At 41.3% G+C, this 27035-nt stretch overlaps 2 protein-coding genes across 2 annotated transcripts in view; one reads left to right on the forward strand and one right to left on the reverse strand.

Annotated features, from left to right (window-relative positions):
* Positions 1–14113, forward strand: part of LOC135222978 (programmed cell death protein 7-like) — a gene marked incomplete in the record, with an annotated part of 81534 nt that extends 67421 nt beyond the window's left edge. The window contains 2 exon segments of the mRNA XM_064261471.1: positions 1616–1754; positions 11855–14113. Of these exon segments, the coding sequence (XP_064117541.1) occupies positions 1616–1754; positions 11855–11978 (263 nt within the window).
* The window catches only part of LOC135222982 (actin-related protein 2/3 complex subunit 1A-like), a 174884-nt gene continuing 160630 nt past the window's right edge, over positions 12782–27035 (reverse strand). Inside the window, exons 9-10 of the mRNA XM_064261485.1 lie at positions 25329–25509; positions 12782–14055 (exon numbers count right to left, since the gene is read on the reverse strand). Coding sequence (XP_064117555.1) covers positions 14017–14055; positions 25329–25509 — 220 coding nt within the window. The 3' untranslated portion in view covers positions 12782–14016. The remainder of the gene's footprint in view (positions 14056–25328; positions 25510–27035) is intronic.

The following is a 27035-nucleotide window of genomic DNA, read 5'->3' on the forward strand; positions in this document are numbered from 1 at the left end:
TCAACTACAAGTTGATGTCAGTTATGTGGGATTTATTCCATGAATAGGCTATATATTATGAAGATATGCCAATAATATATAAGGTGCGAATGGTTTTATTACCTTTATTGTCAGTTAATATCATAATGTGACTCTGTTCATGCATTTGTTGGTTATCGGAACCAGACGAGGCTTAGCCTACCACGGATTCATACCAGCGATATAGACTGAGAAGTGGTCCAAGGAAAAACCCGTGATTAACTGAATCCGTGATTGCTGATCCGTGACTAAGCGAGGCCCCACTGTAATACACTTTATTTATAGGTACGTACTACAATAAAGGTTATGTTAGGTATTGAATGGTCCAAATTGTTGTATTTCATTGTTTATTGGTCAATTTAGACTTGTTATAAAATTTATTGTGGTGTTTTTGTAGGGCTTGGAACGAATGAGGCAATTTACATGTAAAATGTAGTTCAAGATAAGAAAAAATCAGGTTATGAAGGCCGCTTCGGAACGGATTAATTTCGTATCCTGAGGGACTACTGTAATTGAAAATGGGAGCCCACCTACCTATCCTCTCAATGGATGACAGGGTATAAATAAATTGAGCTCGTAGTGGCCAAGGATGCCTGCCCACATCAAAAACTAAAAAATCGGTACTGCGATTTTCAATTTTTAGCCGTCGGTTCTAGAAATTCTTTGCTGTGTAATTACTTCACCAAGTACAAGACTGTTGCCACCTTGCTTGGTAGAGATTGAAATTGAAGCCCTACATGGTTTGGAGACAGCTTCAGTTACCAATCTTTTACCTTTTGAGGATTTTCTGGATTTCCTCTATGCATTAAAGGCTAACAAAAGTTTACAATGAAACTCCTCCATCTGGGAATCATCTTGCGGATTCATGTTACTTGGTAAATTTATGTATTCTTAAAGAATGGTGGTCTTATGAGTTCAGTGTGTTTACGCAGTTCTCTGTGCTGATGTGAAGGGCCAACTGACATCATCATTAGGGTTTTGGAAGCTCAAAGTATGTCCAGAACTTCCCCTAGCCCATATGGAAAAGGCACAATCTGCCTGGTTGTCTAGGTTGTCTTGTCTTCTTAGTGGATCAGCCTGGTTGGGTGGAGCTATAGACTGGTGATATATAATTTAGACATGGCACTATGGTAATTTATAATTTAGACGTGGCACAAAGACCTACGTAATGCGATTTCATAAACATGCAAGAAACTTCCAGACCTACAAACCTATGTGATGTGCAAGAAACTTCAAACATACAAACCTGTGTTTTACTGGAATTCCCTCACTTCTAACTGCAGTGATTAACAACTATTTGCATGTACTTACAGTATAATAAGAATATCAGAATTGTGCCGTTAAAATAAAGGACCTGACCCAGATTATTGTAGACCTTGATTTGTTTCGTGAAAACTATTTTTTTCCTTTTTACGTAAATTACTCTTTGGGGGGTCCATGAATTGAAAGTTAGAGAAAGAGACCATTAGCCCTGAAAGTACTTGTAAATGTTGTACTGTCATACTGTATGTTATATACTGTATTTTATATGTTTAGGTAGTGTATACTAGGTCAAACAGTATTTAAGATTTTTAATTTATATAATGTCTTACACCAGGTAAAGAGCCTAAAGATACTGTTAGTAAGTTGGAGTCTGCAATTAAGAAGATCTTTTTTGGAGAAATGGCTTCCACTGACCAGATCTATGATGAGTATACTGCTGCCGAGCATTGTTTAGAAACTCTTGTGAAGCGAAGGTAAAGTGCCCTCCTTTGTTGTTTGATAATAGGAATCATATTTTTTGTCCACAGTCAGCTGTGGAAGGAAAATAATTTTGATAAAATCATACATCCGGAGGTTAACTATCCTTATTGATAGGATTGTTAATGTCTATTAAAAAAAAAAAAAAAAAAAAAAAAAAAAAACATGCCTTGCATTCTTATAATATAAGAACCTTTTAGCATCCCGGACTTTTGACTTATGTACATGAACTAAGACCCATATCCGCTTCATTAGGACCCTTATGACCTGACACTATTGTTAATTGAAAAAGAAACCCACAAAATTACTTTGTAACTTGTTTACTTCTAAGTATTTACATTTAGTTTTACTCCACACTCGAGTACTTTCAGGCCCTTCTGTGGCCCATTCTCAAGAGATGTTTGGGATGTTAGCCTGGGTCAAGGCCCAGAAGACTGCTGGGCCTTGACCCAGGCTAACATCCCAAACATCTCTTGAGAATGGGCCACAGAAGGGCCTGAAAGTACTCGCGTGTGGAGTAAAACTAAATGTAAATACTTAGAAGTAAACAAGTTACAAAGTGATTTTGTGGGTTTCTTTTTCAATCTTCAGAAGAAAACTGAAAGAAGTTTTTGTTTGGTTCACTATTGTTAATGTTAAGATGGAGGTTGACTATACCATCAGTTTCCCCATCAAAATAATGAAGAGAAATTAAAACTGGATGTTGATTATCCTAATGGAGGTAATCATTAGTTTAAGTCAGTCAGAAATAATTTGGATTCTCATACAATATGCTGATAAACAACAAAGAACTTACTTTAATATGCTCATAAACAACACAGAATACACTTTACTGTATGGAGAATGAAACTCTGCAGAATACTGTAATAAAATCTCTCTAACTCTTTCTCTCATTTTTACTTGCAACATGCCAAAACTGCTTATGTGGCTGGGCATGTAAAGTCTCATTTTTCTTGTAAGAGTAATCCAGTGGGAAAAATGCAAGCAAATGCACAGCAACATGATACATATTTGTATGTACACACACTCATGTACATATGCTGATTTTATATTGAACAACTAGCTACCATTTCTTACTGTATTTTGGTGCCACTACATTTAAAATTTAATAAGCGTTTCATTCAAATGTGTGTGTGCAGGCCTTTTTAAAGATGTATTAACCCTTAAATGCCGAGTGGACGTATTTTACGTCTACATTTTTTGTCTCTTGGGTGCCGACTGGACATATTTTACGTCGACATACAAAGTTTTAAAAAAAATTTGCGGAAAAATACTTATAGGCCTATCAGCCGAAAACTCTTGAATCACACGCCTTGGGGGATGCTGATAGTTCACGGATCAAGGTGTTGTTTTGTTTACAATCGTTACGCAGGCGCGAATTTCTTTCTTGCCGCACTAAAAAGTATCGGTGACACATCTCGGAAATTATTTCGTCACTTTGACATAATTTTTGTACCATTTTAAATTAGCCGTTTTCATATAATATATGAAAATGTGCGCATTTTTATGTAGAATACAACAAAAAAATACTCATGATTGTAGCTTTTATCAATTTTGAGATATTTTCATATAAATAACGATAAGTGCCAAAATATCAACCTTTGGTCAACTTTGACTCTACCGAAATGGTCGAAAACGCAATTGTAAGCTAAAACTCTTATATTCTAGTAATATTCAATCATTTACCTTCATTTTGCAACAAATTGGAAGTCTCTAGCACAATATTTCGATTTATGGTGAATTTATGAAAAAAATTACATTTTCTTTACGTCCACACGGTAACTCTTCCGAAAAAATCATATGTGCGATTGTGGTAATGTTTGCACCATTTTAAATTAGCTGTTACATAAAGTTTTATATATTAAAATGTGCGCAATTTCATTTAGAATACAATTAAAAATAATTGAAGGTAGTAGCTTTTCTCATTTTTGAAATGTTTGCATATAAATCACGATAAATAGAAAAAAAACCACGTTAGGTCAACTTTGACTCTACCGAAATGGTGGAAAAACGCAATTGTAAGCTAAAACTCTTACAGTCTAGTAATACGTATTCAGCCATTTATCTTCACCTTGAAACAAATTCGAAGTCTCTAGCACAATATTTAGATTTATGGTGAATTTAAAAAAAAAAAAACTTTCCTTCCCTACGCACGGATTCTCCGCCACAAATCTCCGAAATGCGTACGTCACATTCTCGGAATATTTGCTCTGTTTCATATTAGGCATTTCATAGAGTTTTATATATGAAAATATGCGCAATTTCATGTAGAATAAAACGAAAAATATTTGAAGGTTGTACCTTTTCTAATTTACGAAATAATTGCATATAAAAAAATATATATATAAAAAAAAAATCTACATTCGGTCAACTTTAAATCGTCAGATATGGTTGAAAACTGCAATTTTAAGCTAATACTCTTACAGTGTAGTAATATTCAATCATTTGTCTTCATTTTGAAAGAAATTTGAAGTCTCTAGGACAATATTTAGATTTATGGTGAATTTTTAAAAAAAACATTTTTTTACGTCCGCTGGTTACGAATTCATGCATTATTTTGTGATAATATTTTCTCTGTGTTGCTTTTATCGTTTTACAATGTGTTATATACCAAAATTATCACAATTTAGTGTACATTACAATGAAAAAAAAATACAATTATATATGAAATTTTGTTTTTGCGCTATCATATATCGCATTATTTATATATGATAATGATAATTTTTTCATTTCTGATGGTTGCATACTAAACTTCAGGCAATGACAAAAAAAAGGAGCCCAAAATGAACTCTTAATCTTGAAAACTAAGCGCGCTGTGATTTTTTGAAAAAAATATTTTCTCCGCTTCCGCGCTCGCATCGACACACGGAAGACGATTTTTAATATACCTTTTCGGTGTTTAAGGGTTAAAGCAGTTTACTGGACAAAACATATCGTGAGCTAATAAAGTGTAAGGTTTCGTAAATCATTTTCTGAATTTGTTTAATCTGTAGTGCACTATATTTACTGATTTATATAGTTATATCTATTGCATTTCGTAAAGGGATATTAACTTTAACCATTTTGCTTATGACTCATAAAAAATTATGCATGGGAAGTGGCATTGACTCCAGCAGTAAGCGTAGCTCTGACAGCTTTCAAGGTAGACCATTCAATTTTGTTTAATTTTGCAGCAGAATAATTACTATATAAAAGGCATAAAACATCCTTTCAAAATCATTTTTATGGACTAGGTTGAATAAATTATGAGATGCGTACGAGGAAATTGTGCACCTTTCCCTAAAAATATTTGCCAAAAAAATATTTGCAATAGTCTTCATTGTTTGTCCATAGCACACAGAGGTAAATTACCTGGTTGTTGCAGTGCAAAAAGTTATAATTACATCAAGGAAAATATGAAAAATAAATGACAATAGTAGCATACCGTGTCAAAATTCTCTGTATGTACGTACCTTTGTTTCTGCAATAGAAAATAATCAAACACTGCACCTATTGTAAGTCTGTCTGCTGATGAAATATTTTTATTTACCAGAAGTCTGTCTTTCTTTTCACATCATCCAGATTTTTGCTGTTTTTCTGCCTTCTCAATACCTACTGCACAGTCTATGTTAAACAAAATGTTCCATCTCAATGAGATCTGCCCTTTTGCCACATGCTTCTCTGCTTCAACTCCTGTCAGGATAATCATTTGAATTGAATACCATTTTTACTGCCAACCAAATAATGTTATGATGGAAGAGTGCACGAGATCAATTGATTATGTCTTATTTTGACTTTTTCCAAATGAAAACAACTACCATCCACTAACCCACAGTTAACTTTTATTATAGTTTTGTGGTCCTAAGTCCAGACCCACATTTCATGATTACATTGACTGCATACTGCTCTTCCACATCTTATACTACTTAATTAATGTAAATGGTGTTTGTTCTGATACGTAATACAAACCTTTGGTCCTTTAACAATAGGAAGGTACTTAGCGGTAGCTGAACCGGTCATAAGCTTCGAACAAGGGTAAGGGGGTTCGGTTAGTTAACTTACTTGTCCGGCAGTTTCAGTGGTTACGCTCGACTGCGGTATGGGGAGGGGGGGGCCGAGAGGAGTTCCCCCCACCTTTAGCTTTCGGGACGAGCGCTAGTGGATGGACGTGTGCGCCTTTCGTCTCTCTGGTCCGCTTCTGTTGTATTGCTTTTTTTTTAAATATTACTTGGTTTGCTTCACTGCGTGAAGGACTTTTTAGGCTTTTTTCTTTTACCTTGTGCGGTAATTCTTTGCAAGTATATAAAGTAAGTCACGGGGTCTTTCTTTTGTTTTTCATTTTGTGAGAAATGGAACAAAAAGAGCCGGAGAAACCCCCTCGCCCCCCCATCAGGAAGGTACTTAGCGGTAGCTGAACCGGTCATAAGCTTCGAACAAGGGGGTTCGGTAGTTAACTACTTGTCCGGCAGTTAGTGGTACGCTCGACTGCGAGGCGAGGAGTCACTTTGCTTTCGGGCGCGCTAGTGGATGGACGTGCTGCTCTTCGTCTCTCTGTCCGCTTCTGTTGTATGCTTGGTTTGCTTCACTGCGTGAAGACTTTTTAGCTTTTTCTTTTACTTGTGCGTATTTGCAAGTATATAAGTAAGTACGGGTCTTCTTTTGTTTTCATTTGTGAGAAATGGAACAAAAAGAGCCGGAGAAACCCCCTCGCCCCCCCATCAACCACAGATTGTGCCCCGGTGTTGGGGGCCGTAAGTGTGGGGCTTTCCGCTCTTCTGTAGAAGTGGATCCTCATGATTTTTGTGCTCGGTGTAGAGGGCGAGAACGCTCTCGCACCGAGGCTTGTGATACATGTATTTTTTGGTCGGAGGGGCAGTGGGAGCGCTATGGGGGGAGGAAGAAGCCGCGAAAGCCGGCCAAGGAGTCGTCGGAGGATTCTCCGGCTACGCCCTTGATCACGGACAAGTTTTCCTCTTTTCTCCCTCCATCCCAGCTCCCTCATATGGCTCCTTCCCCTTTGGGGGAGGTTTCTCGCTCCCTCTCCTCCCTCAATCAGTCGAGCGTGGAGGAGGGGGCGAGATACCCCGACATCCAGTTGTACTCAGGGTCCTCCGTTCGCTCGGGCTGGGAACTGTCCCCCCTGGGCGAGGGGGGACCCCCCCTCACTAATCTACCCAACTTTTCATTCCTCAGACTTGCTGACCACGGGCGGCGATCTCGGACGGGCCTCGTACTCACTGGGGCTGCAAGGGACACTGACGGTCCAGGGGCTGCTGAGTCATGTGGTAAGAGGAGCCATGCCGGTAACGCACGGGCCGACCACCACGACGGTGTCCACGCCGGGCTACGCTGCTCCGCCTCACCTGGTATATACTCACCTGGTATATAGCACGTAGCCACGGTGACCCCAACAGCTGCTGTGGAGGCACCGCTGCTGGAGGTTTTGATGTCCGTTGCTACGCCGCCACCTGGTTTTGCCGCTCCTGTTGCAGCCCCGGAATTCCGGTGTCCCAAGAGCTCTCCGCTAGACCTGCCTCCTGTGCAGGGGATGCTGCCGGTTCCTGCCCTGCCTCCTGTTCCTGAGTATGCTGCCGCTCCAGCTTTGGTACCAGTTCCTGCTGCCGTCGTTCCTGCCCGTGGTGTTGCTACTCCCATCCCAGGTCCTTCCGGACATGTGCAGCCAGGTCCTGTTGCTTTGGCAACTGCCCCGGCTCCATCCTGGATGGAAGACCTGATGGTGGTGCTGTGGAAGCTGACAAAGAGGAAGAGGAAGAGGAGGAAGGTGTCGTCTTCATCGCCTGCCGCCGCTTCCCCTTCAACTTCTAAGGCCCCAAAGCCGAAGAAGAAGAAGGCTGCCTCCCCCCCAAGAAGTCTCGCGCCGAGACTTCTAAGGGCCCGTCCCACTGCGGTGGGATGGTTGGGACTTCCGTTGGTCCTCCTGCTCCTCGGTGCCAGGTACCGTCTCGGCCTCTTGTTCGCGAGTCACCAAGTGTGCGGTCACCTGTGGGTGACTGGACAGCCAAGACCCAGGCATCCGAGTTCTCTCGGCGCCAGGATCCAGGGACAGGGTGGAAGACTGGCGGGGGTTGCTCGGGCGACCCTCACCAGACCAGCGATCGCTCTCTCGGCGACGCGCTGGTACCCAGGGTTGACATGACGGTCCCAGACCGCTCGCGGGCTGAGGCGAGGGAGCGGTCCCCTTGGTCGCCTGAACCAGCCTCGGCTGGTCCAAGCGGCGTGACGCGCCGTGAGAACAGGCCTCGCTCCCACCGCGACAGCGGACTCTGCAGGTCCCCTGACCGCCGCTCTACTGGGACTGGGCGGAGAGGGGGACCAGCAGCAGTTCTTCTGACGCTTGGGCATGCTTATCGACATGGCAGCAGGGCGAATCTTCCCCGCAGATTCGCGGATCAGCAGGTTCAGGGAGGCAGTAAGACAGTTCCTGTCTCTACAGGAGCAACCAGCTCAGCAGTGGCAAGTCGTGATCGGCCACCTGTCGTCTCTTGAGAAGTTAGTCCCTCACGGGCGTCTTCACCTGTGCTCTCTTCAGTGGAGACTAAAGGAGTGTTGGTCACTGAGGAGGTGAGGCAGGACCTAGCCTGGTGGCTGGATGACAGGAACCTCGTAAGAGGAGTGCCTCTTTGCACTCTTTCCCAGGAGATGCTGCTCTTCTCGGACGCATCGACCGAGGGATGGGCCGCACACCTGGAGGAGTTGCTGACTGCAGGTGTGTGGGACCATCGCGACAAGCACCTTCACATCAATGTCCTGGAGCTCAAGGCAGCGTTCCTCGCTCTCCAAGAGTTCCGGGACCGTCTGGTGGGACACTGGGTGGTGTTGATGTGCGACAACACCACAGTAGTGGCGTACGTCAACACGCAGGGGGGCCTAGTGTCCCTCCTGCTGCACCAGTTGACGTTGCAGGTGCACGAGTGGGCCGCGGCACACTCAATAGAGTTGTCGGCTCGCTATATTCCAGGCAAGAGGAATGTGGTAGCCGACAAGCTCAGTCGTCGGGATCAGGTGATAGGAACCGAATGGTCCCTTCATCCAAACATGGCGGAAAGGCTCTTCAACCTGTGGGGGCGCCCAGTCATGGATCTGTTTGCCACCCTGCACAACAGAAAACTCCAGGTTTTCTACTTGATTGTGCTGGACCCATGGGCAGCCGCAGAGGATGCTCTTCAGCATCCGTGGGACAACCTCTTCGTCTACGCCTTTCCCCCGTTCTGTCGTCTGATTCGCAAAGTGATCAGCAGGGCGCTGATCACTGCGAACCTTCGGATGATCCTGGTGGCGCCCAAACGACCTCAGGCTGTTTGGTATCCGGACATGCTGGCTCTTGCTTGCCGAAGCCCCGAGAGAAATACCCCCCTGGCACAACCTCCTGTGCCAGCCACACGTAGAACGTTAGCACTGGTCCGTCGAGTCCCTGTGTCCTAACGGCTGGTTGCTATCCACCATCTCTTGCGAGCGAGAGACTTTTCTCGCAGCGCAGCGACAGGTATGGCTGGATACCTCAGACAGTCCTTTGTGGCTGTCAACCAGGGGAAGTGGTCCGTCTTCTGTGGTTGGTGTCGTGGACGGGGTCTCTCTCCTCTCAGAGCTACTCTTCAGCAGGTAGTGGGTTTCCTCGTCTTCCTTTGCCGAGAGAAGCTCCTCTCCATCTCTGCAGTTAAGGGCTACAGAGTCACCCTGGCCTTAGTCCTTAAACTGTGAGGTGTGGATATCTCCTCTTCTTTCGAGATCTCCCTCCTGATGAAGAGCTTCGAGAGGTCTTGCCCACCCAGGGAACTCAGGCCCCTGGGATGGGATGTGACTCTTGTCCTTAGGAGTTTGACTTGCAGACCCTTCGAGCCACTTCGAGAGTCGTCAGACAGGGATCTGACCCTCAAGACCCTCTTCTTGCTGGCCTTGGCATCGACAAAGAGAGTAGGGGAACTTCATGGTCTTTCCTTCAATGTCGAGCATTCCAGGGGATGGGGATCTGTGATGCTTGATTTCGTCCTGAACTTCGTAGCGAAGACTCAGAATCCTTCAGTCCCTGACGATCGGTTCGAGTCCTTCACGATCCCATCCCTGAAGGATTTCACCGATAATGATGCGGATGAGATGCTGCTTTGTCCTGTGAGGGCGCTACGGCGCTATCTAAAGAGAACTCGGCATCTCGGGCCTGAGTGTCGATGCCTCTTCGTTAGCACCGGGTTACCAAGAAAGAAGTTTCCAAGAACACACTTTCTTTCTGGCTGCGTGAGGTGATCAGGAGGGCGTACGAGACAGCTGGCAGTGACGACACCCGTACCCTTCGTCCGAGAGCCCACGAAGTCAGAGGTATTGGTCCAACCCTTGCATTCCGCAAGAACTTCACCCTGGTGCAGGTTCTGAAGGCAGGGATTTGGGCCAACCAGACCACCTTTACTTCATTCTACCTTCGTGATATCACCCATAGGTCCTTGGACACTTTTTCCTTGGGACCCGTGGTGGCTGCTCAACAAGTTGTGTAGTCTACCCAGCACCCGAGCGGACAGAACAGCATCGCATCCTTGTGTGACTGCATGAATGGACGAGTGAAAGAGTGTGACTGGCTTCTCTTCATACTTCATTTTTCTCCTCTACCTGTGGGCAGAGGGCCGCGGTCGTCACTACGCTGAACAGGAGGCCGATGCAGGTAAGCTACACAACCGAGCCCCATTCTATCCCTTTCAGTAGGGATAGAAGTGTTTATCCACCACTCCCCAACAAGGGGGGGGGGGGGGGGAGTGAAAGCCAACAAGAGACAAACTATTAACTTTACCTTGGCTATTGAAGTAGGAACTAGTTCTTGCTTTTTGCTATTTATAAGAGGTATGCTTGCCTCCCTCTTATAAATTTGGTCCAGAAGTCTGATCACTGATCATGCGGTGCACACCCCGATCAGCTGGGCAGAGGCTAGGATCCCTCCCTCTGCTCTTACGACCAGGGAGGGAATCCAAGGGTTCATAAGACTCAGATTCCACCCACCAATTAGTTAGTCTTCCTATTGTTAAAGGACTGAAGGTTTGTATTACGTATTGGAACAAATAACAATTTGTAGAAAATTGTATTTTTCCTAACTATACAAACCTGAGGTCCTTTACATATAGTCCCACCTCATGCCACCCTCACTCTGCGTTTCCTGGGCCTAAAGCAAAGTGACTCCTCGCCTCGTAGTGGAGCGTACCGCTAACTGCCGGACAAGTAGTCAACTACCGAACACCCTTGTTCGAACCTTACGACCGTTTCAGCTGCCGCTAAGTACCTTCCTATTGTTAAAGGACCTCAGGTTTGTATAGTTAGGAAAAATACAATTTTCGACAAATTGTTATTTTAATAATTCTAATACTACTACTTTAATTTGTACCTTGTCTTTTCTACTGTGCTAATGACTAATAAAATGCTAAATACACATAAGGTCCTTATAAACATAAGTTGCTTTTACTTTTGACTTCCAGGATGCAATTTACTGTGCCACGTTATTAAATTTTTGCTGGTGGATGTTCCAATCTTAGCATAGGGAGTTACATGAAATCTTGTGATCAGAATTGAGAGATTATACATGACAGTCATTTTACTATGTTTGTAGTAACCTTTCAGTCCTCAGGAGGATTTTTATGCACCAAGTTTTAAAAATGAATTTTTGATTACAGAATCTCATTATCTGGAAATGTAGGATTACAAAGCACATTAATTGGCTGGAAGCATAAAGGTAATTTGGCAAGTGTGGGATACTACCAATACATTTATTCATAGAATCCTAAACCACAGGTTGTCAAAATAGTGTTCTCCACAACAAGACCTAGTTGCACGGGGAATGGACGTGATATTTCACCAAATCATTCCAAATTAACCCCTTAGGCCTAGTTTGGAAAATTTGGTCAAGGAACATCCTCCTGATTTATATCACTCCTGTTTGGCCTATATAAGAATGATTTTTGGTACCTGACCATCTTGTCTTGGACTGCCAGAGATCATTCTCCTGAAAGAGGTTGTAGAAGCAACCTCAGTTCTCAAGATTGTCTTGTTTTTCTTCATCACCTTTTTTCTTGAATGAATTACAAGCTAATTATAGTATTAAAACTTCATACAAACAATTTTTCAGAAATGAATGGGACCAGTTCATTTGTAATGAAGAACTGCCACTGGCATCATCTGTTCCTCTCTCTTGGGTCATACCTCCAAGTCATCCTGCTCCTGGATGGGAGAAGTTTCAAGGTCAAGATTGAAAGATTTACACAGTATTTTTTCTTTGGTCCTAATTAATGTACTTGGGAGCTGTGCTGTATCTCTTGAATAACCCTACACTTAAAGGTAGGTATAGGTCCAACTCACTAAGATTAAATTTTTTCTTTTTTCTTTTTTACAGTACAGTGGTCAGTGACCAAAAATGTCTTTGCCAATCTATTATCTTACTATCATTTCTTGATTTTAAATACGAGATGTATTTATTCAGTTGAATTATAGTTTTTCTACATATAAATGAATAATCTTATAACTAATTATATGTAGTTGTGATTTATTTTGTATTTCTACATTTTTTTACAAAAGTTGATAATGAAAAACTCCCAACTCCCAAATTATACAAGATAATGGGATGAATTTTTATTTATAATGAGATTATGTAATTTAAAGTGAAGAAGGGTAAACACACATGTAATTACCCCTCCAAGGCACACTAGTTTTTAAAGAATACTGTAGCATGTATAATTAATTAGCTTGTTGTGAGTGGATGAATATATTCCTTTGGATGAAGAATTTGTAATATTTACAGGTACACTTTATATTAAGGTTATAATAATGGAGTGCTAAAATAGAATGTTTAGTGCAAATATCCAGAAAATATGTACTACTGTAGTTTGTATTACACATGGTTATACATAAAATGTTACAGTACTGAGTGTAGCATTAAACTGCATTGTGCTCTGAATAGTTATAACTACTGGAAAACAAATAAAATATCCTGCTAAAAAAATGATGCACGGGTGTCCTACTGAATAGTGAAGATTCATCTTCACATCTCAGATTACTATTTTTAATAATAAAAAAAAAGTTAAATGTAAAATGTTACATTACTAATGTTTTATCATCAATATTTGACATTAACTGTGAATTTTTTGCTGTAATATCTTATTTTATGGTTGTCTGTTATTTGCCCCTACTGACCTGTCTTTTTATCACCGGCTTATTAAAATTTTAGGTTGTATAATCTTAATTGGATTTTGAGGCTATGCAGTTGGAGCTTAAAATGTTCAAGCAAAGATGCAGTATATTAATACCTTAAAACATTTCTCTGTGTATTTGAATACATGTTTATCTCTATTTATTATTTTTTAATGACCGATTTCTTCATTTCTAATACATTTTTGTTACTTCTTTCAAATGAAAACTGTATTCTTTAGAAGCTTGAATTTCAAGTCATGGCCCCTGTGGGCTCATGTTCTGAATAATAAATATGTCTTCAAACAAATGATTTCTCATCAAGTATAGTATGAAATAGGCACAGCATTGTATAGTAAACTGAAGTTGTATGGGAAGAAAGACTGTCAATAAATTGGCTATTAAATATTGAAACTAAATATTTAATCTTGGATGGACAGGAGCTTAGTGCTTCATGGTTCTATCTAAAACTTATGATGTTGACAGTTTGTTACTTACCTGTAGTCCATAAGCTTATGATGTCTACTTGTAATATAGTACTCGTAGGTATGCTAGATTGTTGCATTTCTTTAATTATATTATTTAATGGTAAGTCTAGACGATGCAATATTTATCTAAGTGATCTCTCATCAAATTAATCTGTATGACTTTTGTCAGGTTTCTGTCAATAGAATCAACGATGTTCTTGCAAATGTGTAAGTAATCCAGGATACAGAATTTTATTTTCATGTTAAAAAGTTTACATTTCAATTGCAACTTACGGAAATAAGTGAACTGTTCTGCACTAATAAATTTTAGTTGAATTTTACAAAAAGTAAATAGCTGAACATGTAAGGTTCTTAATAAAACAATTATTAATTCTATACATCTATTTTGGGAATGCATCTCATGAAACACTGCTAACTAGGTTAATAAAGAGTGAATTTTAACAAAATCAATAAATCATAAATACAATTGATAAGATTTACCATGTAAAGAACAATTTACCATATAAAGAACAATCAACCTTAAGTAATTTATTTAAATGCACAAAGCTCTCCATATCCATGTAGGGCCATTAACCTGGTATTCCAGTTACATTTGTAACCATCCTCCTGCTCCAGCAGTTTAACTTATACGGAGTTCCCCAATGGACTGTTCCAATGACTGCAATGAAAATGGTAAGCATCATAATTGTATACATACAATAAACAATTTAATGAAATATAGTAAATTTTTCTTTACAGAACTCTTGCACTTTTTAGCTTGTGACTATAATGCATGGTCCATAAAATCCCACACACATCAATCTTGTTTACAAAAGTGATAAAACGTGCTGAATGGGTAGCTCTGTACGTACAATTTTATTATAAGTGTACTTCAGTTTTAGTATCCTTTCTCTTCAATTTATGATAAGCAAGTTCAGAAATTCTACAAGACGAGAGAGTATGGTATAGTATCTACTTGTCCTTCTTGGGAGGGGTTTTTGCCTCCTCATTTGGACGGTTCAGAATCCCCTTCTTCCAAAAGCATTCTCTCTGCGTTGGTTGTACCTTTTTCTTCCATCGATTCGTCATTGGCATTGGAAGTATTGGGAGTTGCATAGGATTAGATTATGCCTAATATAGCCCCTCAGGTGAGGCTATGCATTTTGCTTACTTCAGATATTGAGTCAAACAAAATGGTAACTGTTTGGGTGTCTCTAGGCCTACTCTCGCATTTCATGGGTGTTCGTCACCCCCTCTGGCACCCTCGGCAGTCCCCCACGCTACCTCCAGGCCTACACTACTTTGGCTCTTGTGTGCTGCCTCCTAACGGGATGCCTTTGTCAACATTGGTGTTTATTGGGTCACCCCTTATCACTCCGCCAGTGAGGCCACCGACCAGCTCTACCATTCAAGATGTCATGCAGTCACTCCAAGCTATAACTTCAGCTGTGGTGGTCTGCCTCCCGTTGTTGTGACGTCTGATTATATATTGTATAATTGTTATGGGTATAGATAAGTGTGATTATATATTGTATAATTGTTATGGGTATTTTATGCATCGTTGAAATATGGTGGGTGTCCTATATATGGACAGCATGTGGTAGATTCTAGAAGGTGTCTGTTGATGTATTTAAGTTGTGTTGTGACGTCATAGACAAGATGGCGTCGGCGTCGGCAGGATGTAAACAATAACACGGGGCAGTAGAAAGCATGTGTTGGTGGTGTGTGGTTGGTATGGGAGAGCTCTCTGTCTGGTAGTTGTTTTTTGGGTCATAAGTCTTGTGGTGCTGTTGTTCTAAGGTGATTTCTGGAGTGTACTGGAGCAGGAGAAAGCGTACAGGTGGGTAGATTATTCATTTTTATAGAGAAATAAAGGGGTTAGGCTAGGCCAAAATTCAAAACGTCATCTCCACATATGATGTCATCACAACCTCCTGCTGAACCATCAGAAGCATATTTTCATGCTATGGTTGAGAAGCTGGACTGATTTTCATGAGAGGTATCCTGCTCTCTCTAGCAAGAAGCATCGTAGGAGTGATTCTTCTTCACCTCCTTCTAGCAAGAGACGCCATAGAGGGAGTAAGCACTGGGAGTAAGCACTGTCCTCCATCGCCTTCAGCTTATTCATCTCCTCCTCCTGCCCCTCGAGTCAAATGGAGAATGCTGGACTTTGTGGTGTCGCCTTCTGTGCGTGAGAGTGCTTCACCTCACCTACTTGGGGGATAAAAACCCTAAAAACCCTATTCATCATACTATACCATGATTGTGAAGCCTGGTTTGGCTGGGAAAAGACTATGGTAGGTATCTGCAGTGATTGATAGTAGCATCCACAGTGACATCCAAAAGGTCTCTCTTTTTGAGATTATACTTGATAACCACAAGTTACACAATTCTGGGTGAGGGTGTAACCAGTGGAGGTATTGCTACTTCAGAAGAATCCACCAAGTTGACTGAAACCTGGGATGGTTCATGATCGGTTCCCAGAAGGCCGAGGCCATTCCTGCTGTGGCCAAAAGGGAGCAATAAGGATCATTCAAACAAGTCTGCTGATGCCTGAAACTTCACTTTACCCTGACTCGGCATTCCTAATGGAGAAAACTTGTAGAGATCATGACTACCCTACAGTTGGAGCACAACACCACCTAACCAAGCTGTGGGTCTGGCTGTAGAAAACAGCATAGAGGAAGTTTGGCATTCAACAATAGACATATCTAATAAAATGGTCCCCAACACCTGTTGCAGAGCCTTACAAATGACTGTGTGAAGTGACTACTCCAACAGAACTTGTTAAAGGTTACTGAATTTAGGCATGATTGTGACACTTTCCCTTTCTCACCTAATTAAGACATTCATAGCCAGCAGACTGAATAATTCTGACCTTATCCCTTTTAATTCTTCACCTAAACAATAATGTTTTATAAGTTGAAATTGCTGCAATGACCCGTCAAGTCACTCATTCAAGGCATCACATTTAGAGAACTGGGACCTAAGGCTAGAATTTCCTTCTGTCAATTTTTGGGATTGCTTGCTATTGCAGGCATGAAGGGCCTCTTTGGGTGGGATCTGGTTGGCTACGGCCATCCAAGGTGCCTTGCAGGTTAACTGAAGTTGTAGGAAAGAACTGCAGTAATAGCCATCAGGCACTAGTAGATGGCTGATCAAGACAAGCCAATTTCTGGTTACTGGCTATTAAGGAAATTTTAAAGAAAAAATTTACTGATGGACTCTGGAAGCTATGCACACTAGCCAAATATACCAAAATTGTAACTAATTTGTATTTCTCATAACTAACAAACCTGAGGTCTTAACATTAGGATTTACTAGCGCCAAGCTGGAAACCAGTAGAATTAAAATTACACTTGTGAGATCCAGGGACTATTGGCATCTATACCAGATCACAGGGCATGTATACCCAGAATGCCCTCGGCGTCCTGTGACCCACCAGTTATATTTCTAACCCACTTTTGACTGCTAGAGGGGTGGTTCGAGGTGGGCCTTTACCTGTTAAGACCTCAGGTTTGTTAATTATGAAAAATACAAATTAGTTACAAATTTGGTATTTGTTCATATACGGAACAAACCTTCGGTCTTAACATTAGGATAGACTTACTTATTGGAGGGAGGTAAGTCTATAGCTATAATTGACTGGGAATTTGCCACCTTATCCATTTCCGAATATTAGGGGAATTCCAAGAGAATGGACAATGAACCTAGAACCAAAGATATAAGAGAATCTATTGGTTTCCCTCACTGGGTGCTGATACCATTCTATGGTTTACACATTATGGGAGAACAGAGAACCTTCCCTTCTCACAAACTACTCTTGTCCCTTGTATCTGGATCCACACTTACCCCTCTCTTCCCTATTATCTAGAGGGGTGTGTTGCTACTGAAAAGTATACCATAACCTAAGATAACTTCACAGTATGGCTGACCACCTCACCTGCATCTATTCCGTTCCAGCATATGAGTACTCTCCTTCATACTGCCCGTAGGTAAAGAAGTAGAAAGAAAGTAGTAAAGAAAAAAGACCAGTCATCCCATTCATTCTACTTTCATACCTTCATCTTAGACTAGACACAAACTGACCCGCCAGGGGTACTGGATGAGCTATATCACTTGTTGGGCCGCCACCACTGGACCCAAGGAAAAAGTGTCCAAGGATCTACGGGCAACGTCTTTTAAATAAAATGAGGTGAAAGTTGTTTGGCGTTTCCAAACACCAGCTTTCAGAATTCGCTCCACAGACATCATCTTAAATGCCAAAGAAGCACTCAAGCCTCTGATGTCATGAGCTCTAGCTCTCTCCTGGCTATTTGACCCCCTGTCTTCTGTCATGTAGGCATTCCTGATCATCTCCCTTAGCCAAAACGATATTGTATTCCTGGACACTTCCTTCTTGTTCCGTCCTGTACTTATGAACAACCTCCGGCACCCCAGGCCTGAGGTGTCTTGTCCTTCTTAACCCTTTCATGTCCAACTGACGTAATAGTACGTAAAAATACTCTATCCCCTATCTCTCCAACTGACGTAGCGGTACATAAAATTTACAGAAATTTTTCGTACGTGTGGTAGGGGCATTTTTTTTTTATTTTCGGACAAGTAGCGATTTCCATAGGCTAGATCATATCTTGGACCGTTTATCTTGGGTATCAATACGCCACAAAGTAGTTTTTGTACTGCGCATGCTCAAATCCCTGGCGTAGTAAAATTCTCACAATGAAACCAGCTGATCGCACCTACACTTCCCTCTCAGTGACCCCAAAGCCATTTTTCTTAACTCTCCCTTTATTCATCAACTTTTCCTCTGCATTTTCGTATATTTACAAAGTAATTTCTATGAAAAATAACCGAGATAGGGCTCTTCAAAAAATTGTTATTATAGCAATAAATTTTTTTTCGTTTCAATCAATTTATAACGTCAAAATGAAACTGTTGCCGTATCCAAAGCCATTTTTCTTGACCTTCCCTTTATTCTTTAACGTTTCCTCTACATTTTCGTATATTTACAAAGGAATTTTAATGAAAAATAACCAAGATAGGGCTCTTAAAAAAATTTTTTTTTCTAGCGATAATTCTCACTATGTGCCGGGCAGAGCACTATGTTTCTTATCCTCTTTTCTATCAATTTTTCACAAGCTGGACTTATTCGTTTTCCATTGATTTATATGTCGATATTTAGGGAATTTTATTGGCTTTCTCATAAAAAATAATTCATTTGCCTGACTTTCATAGTTTTTGGGTTAGGAACGAAAACAAAAAAAAGTAAAGATTTTTTTGTTTTTTTGTTAAACAACTCAAATTTTTTCGTATTTAGAGGGCTGGGACTCTTATTCTGACTATTCCACCATAAAATACTATCATTTAGAAAAAAAGGACAGCAAAATGAACGTTGTTGGCATAAAATTTATAATTCTGATGAATTTTCAAAATAATAATTTTTTCACACTGTCGAGCGCTCCCAGACACCTCGGATATCTGGGGACACAGTGCTCAAAACTAAGCGGATATGAAAGAGTTAAGTACTCTATTAGTACCCTGACGGGGCACAGAAGCATCTCATCTTTGTCATTGTCTACAAAGTCTACCAAGGAAGGTATGGAAAAGGAGTCGAATCTGCTGTCCATTATTGCTGGGTTTTGAGTCTTAGCCACGAATTCTGGAACAAACTTGAATACCATTGACTTCCAACCTCTCGAGTGCTTTATGAGATATGACAGGCCATGTAGCTCCCCCACCCTTTTGGTTGAAGCTAGGGCCAATAAGAAGACTGTCTTCAGGGTCAGGCTCCTATCTGTGGACTGCCTTAGTGGTTTGTAGGGGGGTTTTGTCAGACTACTCAGTACCATGGTCAGATCCCAATCTGGGGCTCTTAGTTCCTTTGGTGGACATGACTGTTCAAAGCTCTTCATCAGCATGGCCAACTCCCATGAAGACGAAATGTCCACTCTTTCATTCGTAAGACTAAGGCTAGAGCAGCCCTGTACCCCTTCACTGCAGATACAGACATATGCCTTTCTGTCCTGAGATATACCAGAAAGTCTGCTTACTGCTAAATAGTGGTACTGAGTGGAGACAAGTTCCCTCTACGACACCAATCACAGTATGCCGACCACTTTCCTTGGTATACTGCCGCAGATGATTTTCTGATATTTCCTGCCATCTGAGTTGCAGCTGACATAGTAGGTTGCTCCATGGGGGTAACTCTCGGCATGTCTATTAGGAGTTCCAGCAGGTCTGGAAACCACTCTGCCTTCGGCCATAACAGAGCTACCAGGGTTATTTTGAGGTTCTGAGACCGCATTACCCTGTTCAGAACCTGACGGATTAGACAAAATGGAGGAAATGCGTACACGTCCAGATTGTCCCAAGGGTGTTGTAGCGCATCTTCTGCTACTGCCTCTACGTCTGGGACTACCGAACAATACACTTCCAACTTTTCGTTGATCGGCCTTTCCCACAACATGAACATCCTTTCCACTACCTGTTGGTGCAAGGACCACTCCTTTCCCAGTATCTGATCCCTGCGGCTCAACTTCTCGGCCACTATGTTTCTTTTTTCCCGGATGTCTACTAGGTTCTCTACAGCCCACTGATGATCTCTACTCTACAGCCCACTGATGAAGTCGAACTGTCATCACATGTAACTGCTGAGAAACTAGGCCTCCTTGTTTGTTTACATAAGCTACTACTGTGGTGTTGTCTGACATCAATACCACTGAATGTCCCTTACTCTCTCCCTGAATTCCTGTAGAGCTAGAAACGCTACTTTTAACTCCAGCACGTTTATATGGAGTTCTCTGTCCTCGCAACTCCATTTTGCTGACACCATCAACTCCTCCATATGGGTTCCCCAGCCTTCTAGTGAAGCATCTGAGAACAGCAAGAGGTCTGGGGAGGGTTGTTGAAGGGGGACACCCACTGTCAGATTGTCATCATTCACCCACCACAGCAAGTCTTTCCTCACTTCTGCCAACAAGGGAATTTGCTCGTACGGCTGATCTACTATTGGTGACCAAAACTCCTTCATCCTCCATTGTAGAGATCGAAGGTGTAGCCTCCCTTGTGGTACTAACTTCTCCAAGGAAGTTAGGATTCCCAGTACTACCTGCCACTGCCTTGCTGGCTGTGTTTGTTTTCCCAGAAAGGCATTCACCACTTGTTTGCATTTCTCTATTCTCTGGTCTGTCAGGAATACTTTGGCTTTTATCGTGTCTATAACCATTCCCAGATACTCCAAACGTTGACTTGGATCCAACTGCGACTTCTCCTGATTTATCACAATACCTAGACTGTGACAAAACTGCAGGAGGGTCGCCCTGTCCCTGATTAATTTCTCTCTGGACTTCGCTATCACCAGCCAATCGTCTAGATATCGGATTAGCCTGATCCCCTGAGCATGCGCCCACGTCGACACGAGTGAAGACTTGTAAAAACTTGAGAAGACGTTGTCAATCCGAAGCACAGGACTTTGAATTCGAAAGCTATCTCTGCAAGACTGAAGCGGAAAAATTTCCTTGAAGACTGATGGACTGGTATCTGAAAGTATGCGTCCTTCAGATCGATTGTCAGCATAAAGTCCTTGATCCTGACTGCTTGTAGAACCGTTTTTGGAGTTCCCATTTTGAAACTGGTTTTTCTTATAAACAGATTCAATGTTGACAGGTCTATTACTGTCCTCCACTCCCCATTAGCATTGGGTACCAGGAGAATCCTGCTGTAAAAGCCCTTTGACAGAATGGATACTTGTTCCACAGCCCCTTTTTCCATCATCTTCTTCACTTCCTCTTGCAGAGTAATGGCCTTCTGAGATTCCTGAGCATAAGCGAGGTGAGGTAATGGCTGTTCTGTCAGGGGCGGGGTTACCTTGAACGGAATCAAATACCCGACCCTGAGAACATCCACCACCCACTGCTCTGCTCCCAGTTCCTGCCACACCTTCCAGTGATTTGCCAGGCAACCCCCAACTGGTGTGGCTGAGTGATGAGAGGAGCCCATCCTATCTTCTTGAGCCTCTCCCTCTTCCCCTACTCCCCCTTCCTCTGTTGTTTCTATTGTGAAAGGGCCGATGAACTAACCTCTTTGGGGAAGAGGGTCTTGTTGCTATATTAGGGATGTTATGTCTCACTGTCTTCTTCCGAGGTATTTGCTGTTGCCTTACCTCCATAGAGGTAGCTTGACTGTTAAGACGTTTTCCTAACTGCCTGCTGTACCAACCTATCGTTAGTGTCCATCCTTCTTCTATCTATAGCCTCTTCCAGTATGACCTCTGGCAACAGCAATTGCGACTCCAAGATATCCCCATTCCTCATCGCTAACAGGGAATCCAAATCAACAGTGCAGCTTAGTCTAGCCAACGCTGCATCCCTCCTCATTAACAGGATATTTGCCCAAACACTGGCACTTAAGTTTGTCAAGTACGCAATCGCTTTGGAACCTGATTGTAGTAATCTAATGAACAATGATTCATCCACTACCTTTCTTGTCACTTCTGAGGATGCAATCTTCGCCACTGCTGTCAACCAAAGATCTAACCAAGAAGCAGTCTGAAAGACAGAAGATGCTGTTGCTTCTAACATAGCAGCCTCTTGGTAAGTCATCAAAGGGCACTCCATTTTAACCTGATCTAAGGTTAATCCAGGCCTTAACCTTACCACATTAGGGTTCACTTGCCTAGACAGCAAAGGGACCGTCTGTGTCATATAATATTTCCTTTGTTTCATCATTGGAGGAGGAATAAATTTAAATGATCTATTAGATCTTAAGGAATTATCTCTTCCTGCAATCCGTGTTTTTACGTGTTGTAAAACAGAGTCTGCATGACTCGAACAAGGCAATTCATACGACACCTTGGTATCCTTTTTCAATCCAAATACCATGTCAATTTCCGGAGGAAGCATACTGGCAGGTGTTTCTGTCTTCTCCGAAAGGTTATTGAATTGACGAATCAAATCAATCACCTCCGCATACGAGGCCAGAAACTTGGTTTTCTCCTTCTTCCGGCTCTAACATACTGTGCTCCGCCACAGGGGATGTTATCTCACCCCTATCCTCTGACAAACGGCCGGGAATTTCACGGCTGCCTGCCCCTACGGCCGCTGCCTCTTTGATCTCTGATGGCCGCCGCCGACTATCCCCAATAGTCAGCAGGGGAACGAGAACTCCTTACTCTTTCTCTGCTCATGGATCTAGAGCGAGAATCTCATCTAGACCTCCAAGATGAAGGCTCCCTTGAAACTGAGATAACTTTGTCTCTATAAGGAGCAGTCTGGTTTATTGACGATACAAAAGAAGCCGGTAAGGTTTGGCGACACCTCCTTCCTTTTGTACTGGCTTTTCTCATAAAACATTTTCCACTGTTCCACCAACCAACCCTGACAAACAGAACATGGATTAGTAATCGCACATATGTTTTCCCTGCACCTACTACACGTTGGATGAGGATCCGTCGACACCTTAGTTAGGAATCTAGAACATGGAAAGCCACAGACTCCGGGGCATTTCCTTTGTCTCCTTTTATGGATTACCAGCATTTCCTTTGTCTCCTCTTCGAAATGGCAGAAGATCCCGATGGTGAAGCGAAAATTTCCATCTTACCACTTATACGCTCTTACCGATCACACTCACACTGAGCACACTCAGAGAGAGAAAAAGTAAGAAGAAAAATGAAAATGAAATGGATAAAAAACGGGCAAACTGAAAACCGGCTTTAAATCAGATAGACAGTAAACACGGCTTATCTTAAAGGCGGTAGGAATATAACTAGTGGGTCACAGGACGCTGAGGGCATTCTGGGTATACATGCCCCGTGACCTGGTATAGATGCCCATAGTCCCTGGATCTCACAAGTGTAAGTTTAATTCTACTGGTTTCCAGCTTGGTGCTAGTAAATCCTAATGTTAAGGCCGAAGGTTTGTTCCATATATGAACAAACATTTTCTTGTAAACTACCCAAGTGGATGGCAACAAATCTGACTTCTGGGGCCTGCAGACTGAAGGACTGATACAAAAAGCTGCAGATGCCCCTTCAACTTTTCCCCTGAAGAAGCCATAACTAACCACGATCCACTTGTGACAAGAGGCAGGCCCAGGAGATGCACCATTATGGTCACCAAGGTGAAATTTGAGGGGTCAGACTGAAATGACTGAAGCAAAAGGCCTGAAACTGGAAATCACATTCCCACCATTCATATCAATATACATTGGAGTGGGATAAACCAATCAAGGGCATGGAAATCTGATATATTTGCAAGAATGGTTGAAAGCACCAGAGAAGCAGATCTAAGATTTGAGTACACTGAAGTTGTTGAATATATAAGTATATATTAGCATATACTGAGGCACAGAAGCAAATGAAATAAATCTAACGCATAGGATCACGTTAATATCTACATAATATAATAATAGAAAAAAAGGTACACAAATGTTGAAACAAGAGGAATGGCTATGTCATGCAACAACTTCCTAGTAGAAGCCAGAACAAGCTTGTGCAATGAAATGTACAGAGATGTCAAAATGTTAGGCTGCCGCTAACAACTGTACAGACCTCAACAATTGCATGACAGTGATCTTGAGGTACTGATGTAGTTTTCACTCAAATCTGGCTATACAATCATCAGCTGAGCAAAGATTTGGCATAGATGATAAATACCCACCCTAGGCAGAAGGCAGGGTTGTGTACACACACACACAAGCATAAGCAGCAAATGACAAACACACGCAGGGTAGACAGGAGAAGCACTGTAGAGAAGAGAACTTAGGCAAAAAGATGGTAGGTATCAAAACTGGAGAAAGCCCGCTTCAGAAATGTACAGTCCCCACATGATCAGGTGGCATGGAAATGGAGAAGCTTTATGGGAGGAAACTCATCAGTAGCTGATGTGGTACAAAAAGACAAGTCCAACTACTCCAGAAAATGAAGCAAATTGTCCCTAGTAGGTACACTGCTGTGTAAACTTTACCAGTGAATAAGAGGCCACTCCTTACACAAACTGCAAGTTAGTCAAGTCAGAAAAACTGCTTGCCCATACAAGAAGGGCACCATAAATAGGTTGTTTGTTTTTGTTTGTATGGTGCTTTTACGTTGCATGGAACTGGTGGTTATTCAGCAACAGGACCAATGGCTTTATGTGACTTCCGAACCACGTCGAGAGTGAACTTCTATCACCAGAAATACACATCTCTCACTCCTCAATGGCATGGCCGAGAATCGAACCCGCGACCACCGAGGTGGGACGCTAATACCATACCAACCACGCCGCTGGGGTCCTTCCCTGAGGATGACTAACACAAGATTCCCTCTTCTTACTCCTTCAAGTAGGTTGAGGCATAATGAAGACATTAATGAAACAAATACTAAAAAGAAGTTATTAGCCGAGACTTAACTGAGACCAAATGGGTCAAGTAAACATTACTTGGCAAACATTAAACCATCATAGAATAAACCATCATAGAAGTGAGGCAAGGGTTAAGTTACACTAACTCAGTGCCTGTTTAAAAGAAAAATATCAAACTAGCTGTACAAAAGTGAGAAACATTGCAAAAATATATGAAACAGAAAGGGCAACAGGCTTTTCACATTAATGCTACAGCAATGCTAGTCAGTCGCTGGTTTAAAAACCACAGTAACAGGATATACCAAGCATTTAGAGAATTAGATTTGGGACTGGTAATCCATAAAAGGCAAAACACAAAAGTTTAAAATGTCTGCTAGTCCTGAAAGAGGGGGCATATATAAAATTGAATAACCACAGCATTACAGACCTTTTAGAGTTGGTCAGGCATGCTGTTTCAAATTGGTCCACCTAAAAGTAATCTCTACAATTCAAGCTATGTATGATTAATGGGTTTGCCATACTAAAAGACGTCTGTTTATATACTATAGCACAAAAATGGAAAGAACAATGTATACCTCTTCCCTTTTTAGGATAGTGTTCACAAGCATCCACTGACCTTAAAGTTCCATATGACCAGTTGAGAGTCTGCCCCACATGTAGAGATGGCCTGAGCACCAGCTTTATCTCCAGAAAAAATTGCAAGACCCGTAATGGTGTTCTGATGAACTGTAGCCAGGGTTGTGTCTGACTGGTCAGACCGAGCAGTTCGGTCAAGAGACTGGAATTTCCTCATGGCACTGAAAATAAGTAACAAATTTATAATTTCTTTTTGAAACAGCAAACACTTTGAAGTATTTCATGATTTTCAACAATCTCCAGTACACCTTTGATTTTTTTATATTAAGAGTTCATCAACACTAGAATCATATCTAAGGCATCAATGAAATACTACAATAACACATCTAAATATTTAATAATGGTATTCATAGCCCACTATATCCAACTGTGAGGAAAAAATTCATTAACAACCAGTTCCAACTACTGTATTTATATACAGCCACATGTACAAAAGCCAGCAACACTTTCTCATTAAATAATAGAGAACAATTAATTGTAACTGGAAGATTTTACACCAAAACACTAATAAAGTGGCTTGGAAAGGAAAGTCAAAGGAAAGTTTTAGTAGTGATAAAAAGGCAACTGTCATTCTGTGTAAAGAAGGGACAAATAATAAGCTATCAAAAAGCATCTTCAACAATTAAGAAAATGAAAAGCATTTCTTTCCTGTAAGGCAGGAACAATTTTAAAACCTGTTAACATTAAAATTCTGCATTTACATTCTTACCCAGGCCTTTTGCAAACTCATTACAGTTAACATTCCCTTGACTTGATTAGAAAACATCGTTAATGCCTCTGTAAGATATCTTTATATCACTTGTAAGAGTAATTTTTGGGTTAGGTGTTATATTTAATTAGAATATAAACAACTATCATCAGAAGGAGAAACTTTGGAAACAATGTTCTTAATGTTTGTAAGTACATTTGGATGTTATATAGGAGTGCAGTAACTTGAATATTCCACACATAAATTTCACAAAATGAGGTAAAGAATACTCAGTAAATCAAGGTAATATTTAAGTAGGTCAACTTGGACCCAAATATTTGAGTTCTTTCCCTATCAATGTTAAATTTAGAATTATGAAGTAATCTCACATATCTGACATTTAAATATAGATTTTTTATAATATCCTGCAGATTATCAGATCTACATAATTGTGAACTAACAATGGCAGTCATAGCAGCTGGTATGTTTGATGAAAAAAAAACTGGTAATCTTAATAGTACAGAAATGAAACTCTTTACTTGATAGTTACATTGTTATGACAATGTTACGCTCCACTACCATTATACATTACATACACATTTCTTTGATCTCTTCAATTAATGTAAAACTTAGTTTTAGACTGAAATTGTGACATTACTGAGCTATGGGTTGGCTTCAAAATGTTCAAATGTGCAAAATACTTCTCATTCTTTGTTAGCTATCTAGAACAACCCTGCCATTTCCAAGATGAGGGCTACTATATATCAACTAATTTTTTTGTAATATTTTTCAGTAAAAAAGTTGGTTATCATTTACTTCAAAACTGATGTCTTGAAATGAGAATAATTTATATGCATCCTTATTAGTGCTGGAGACTATGGGAGTAATAGTATTATCATCATAATCATCTTTTAAATTGACCAAACACAGATTTAACACTTTTACTATTAACAGGGGTGGGCTGCAGTTTGTTCTTTAATGATTATATTGAATGTTGTT

The sequence above is a fragment of the Macrobrachium nipponense genome, chromosome 20 (assembly GCF_015104395.2).
Source record: "Macrobrachium nipponense isolate FS-2020 chromosome 20, ASM1510439v2, whole genome shotgun sequence".
NCBI lineage: Eukaryota > Metazoa > Arthropoda > Malacostraca > Decapoda > Palaemonidae > Macrobrachium > Macrobrachium nipponense.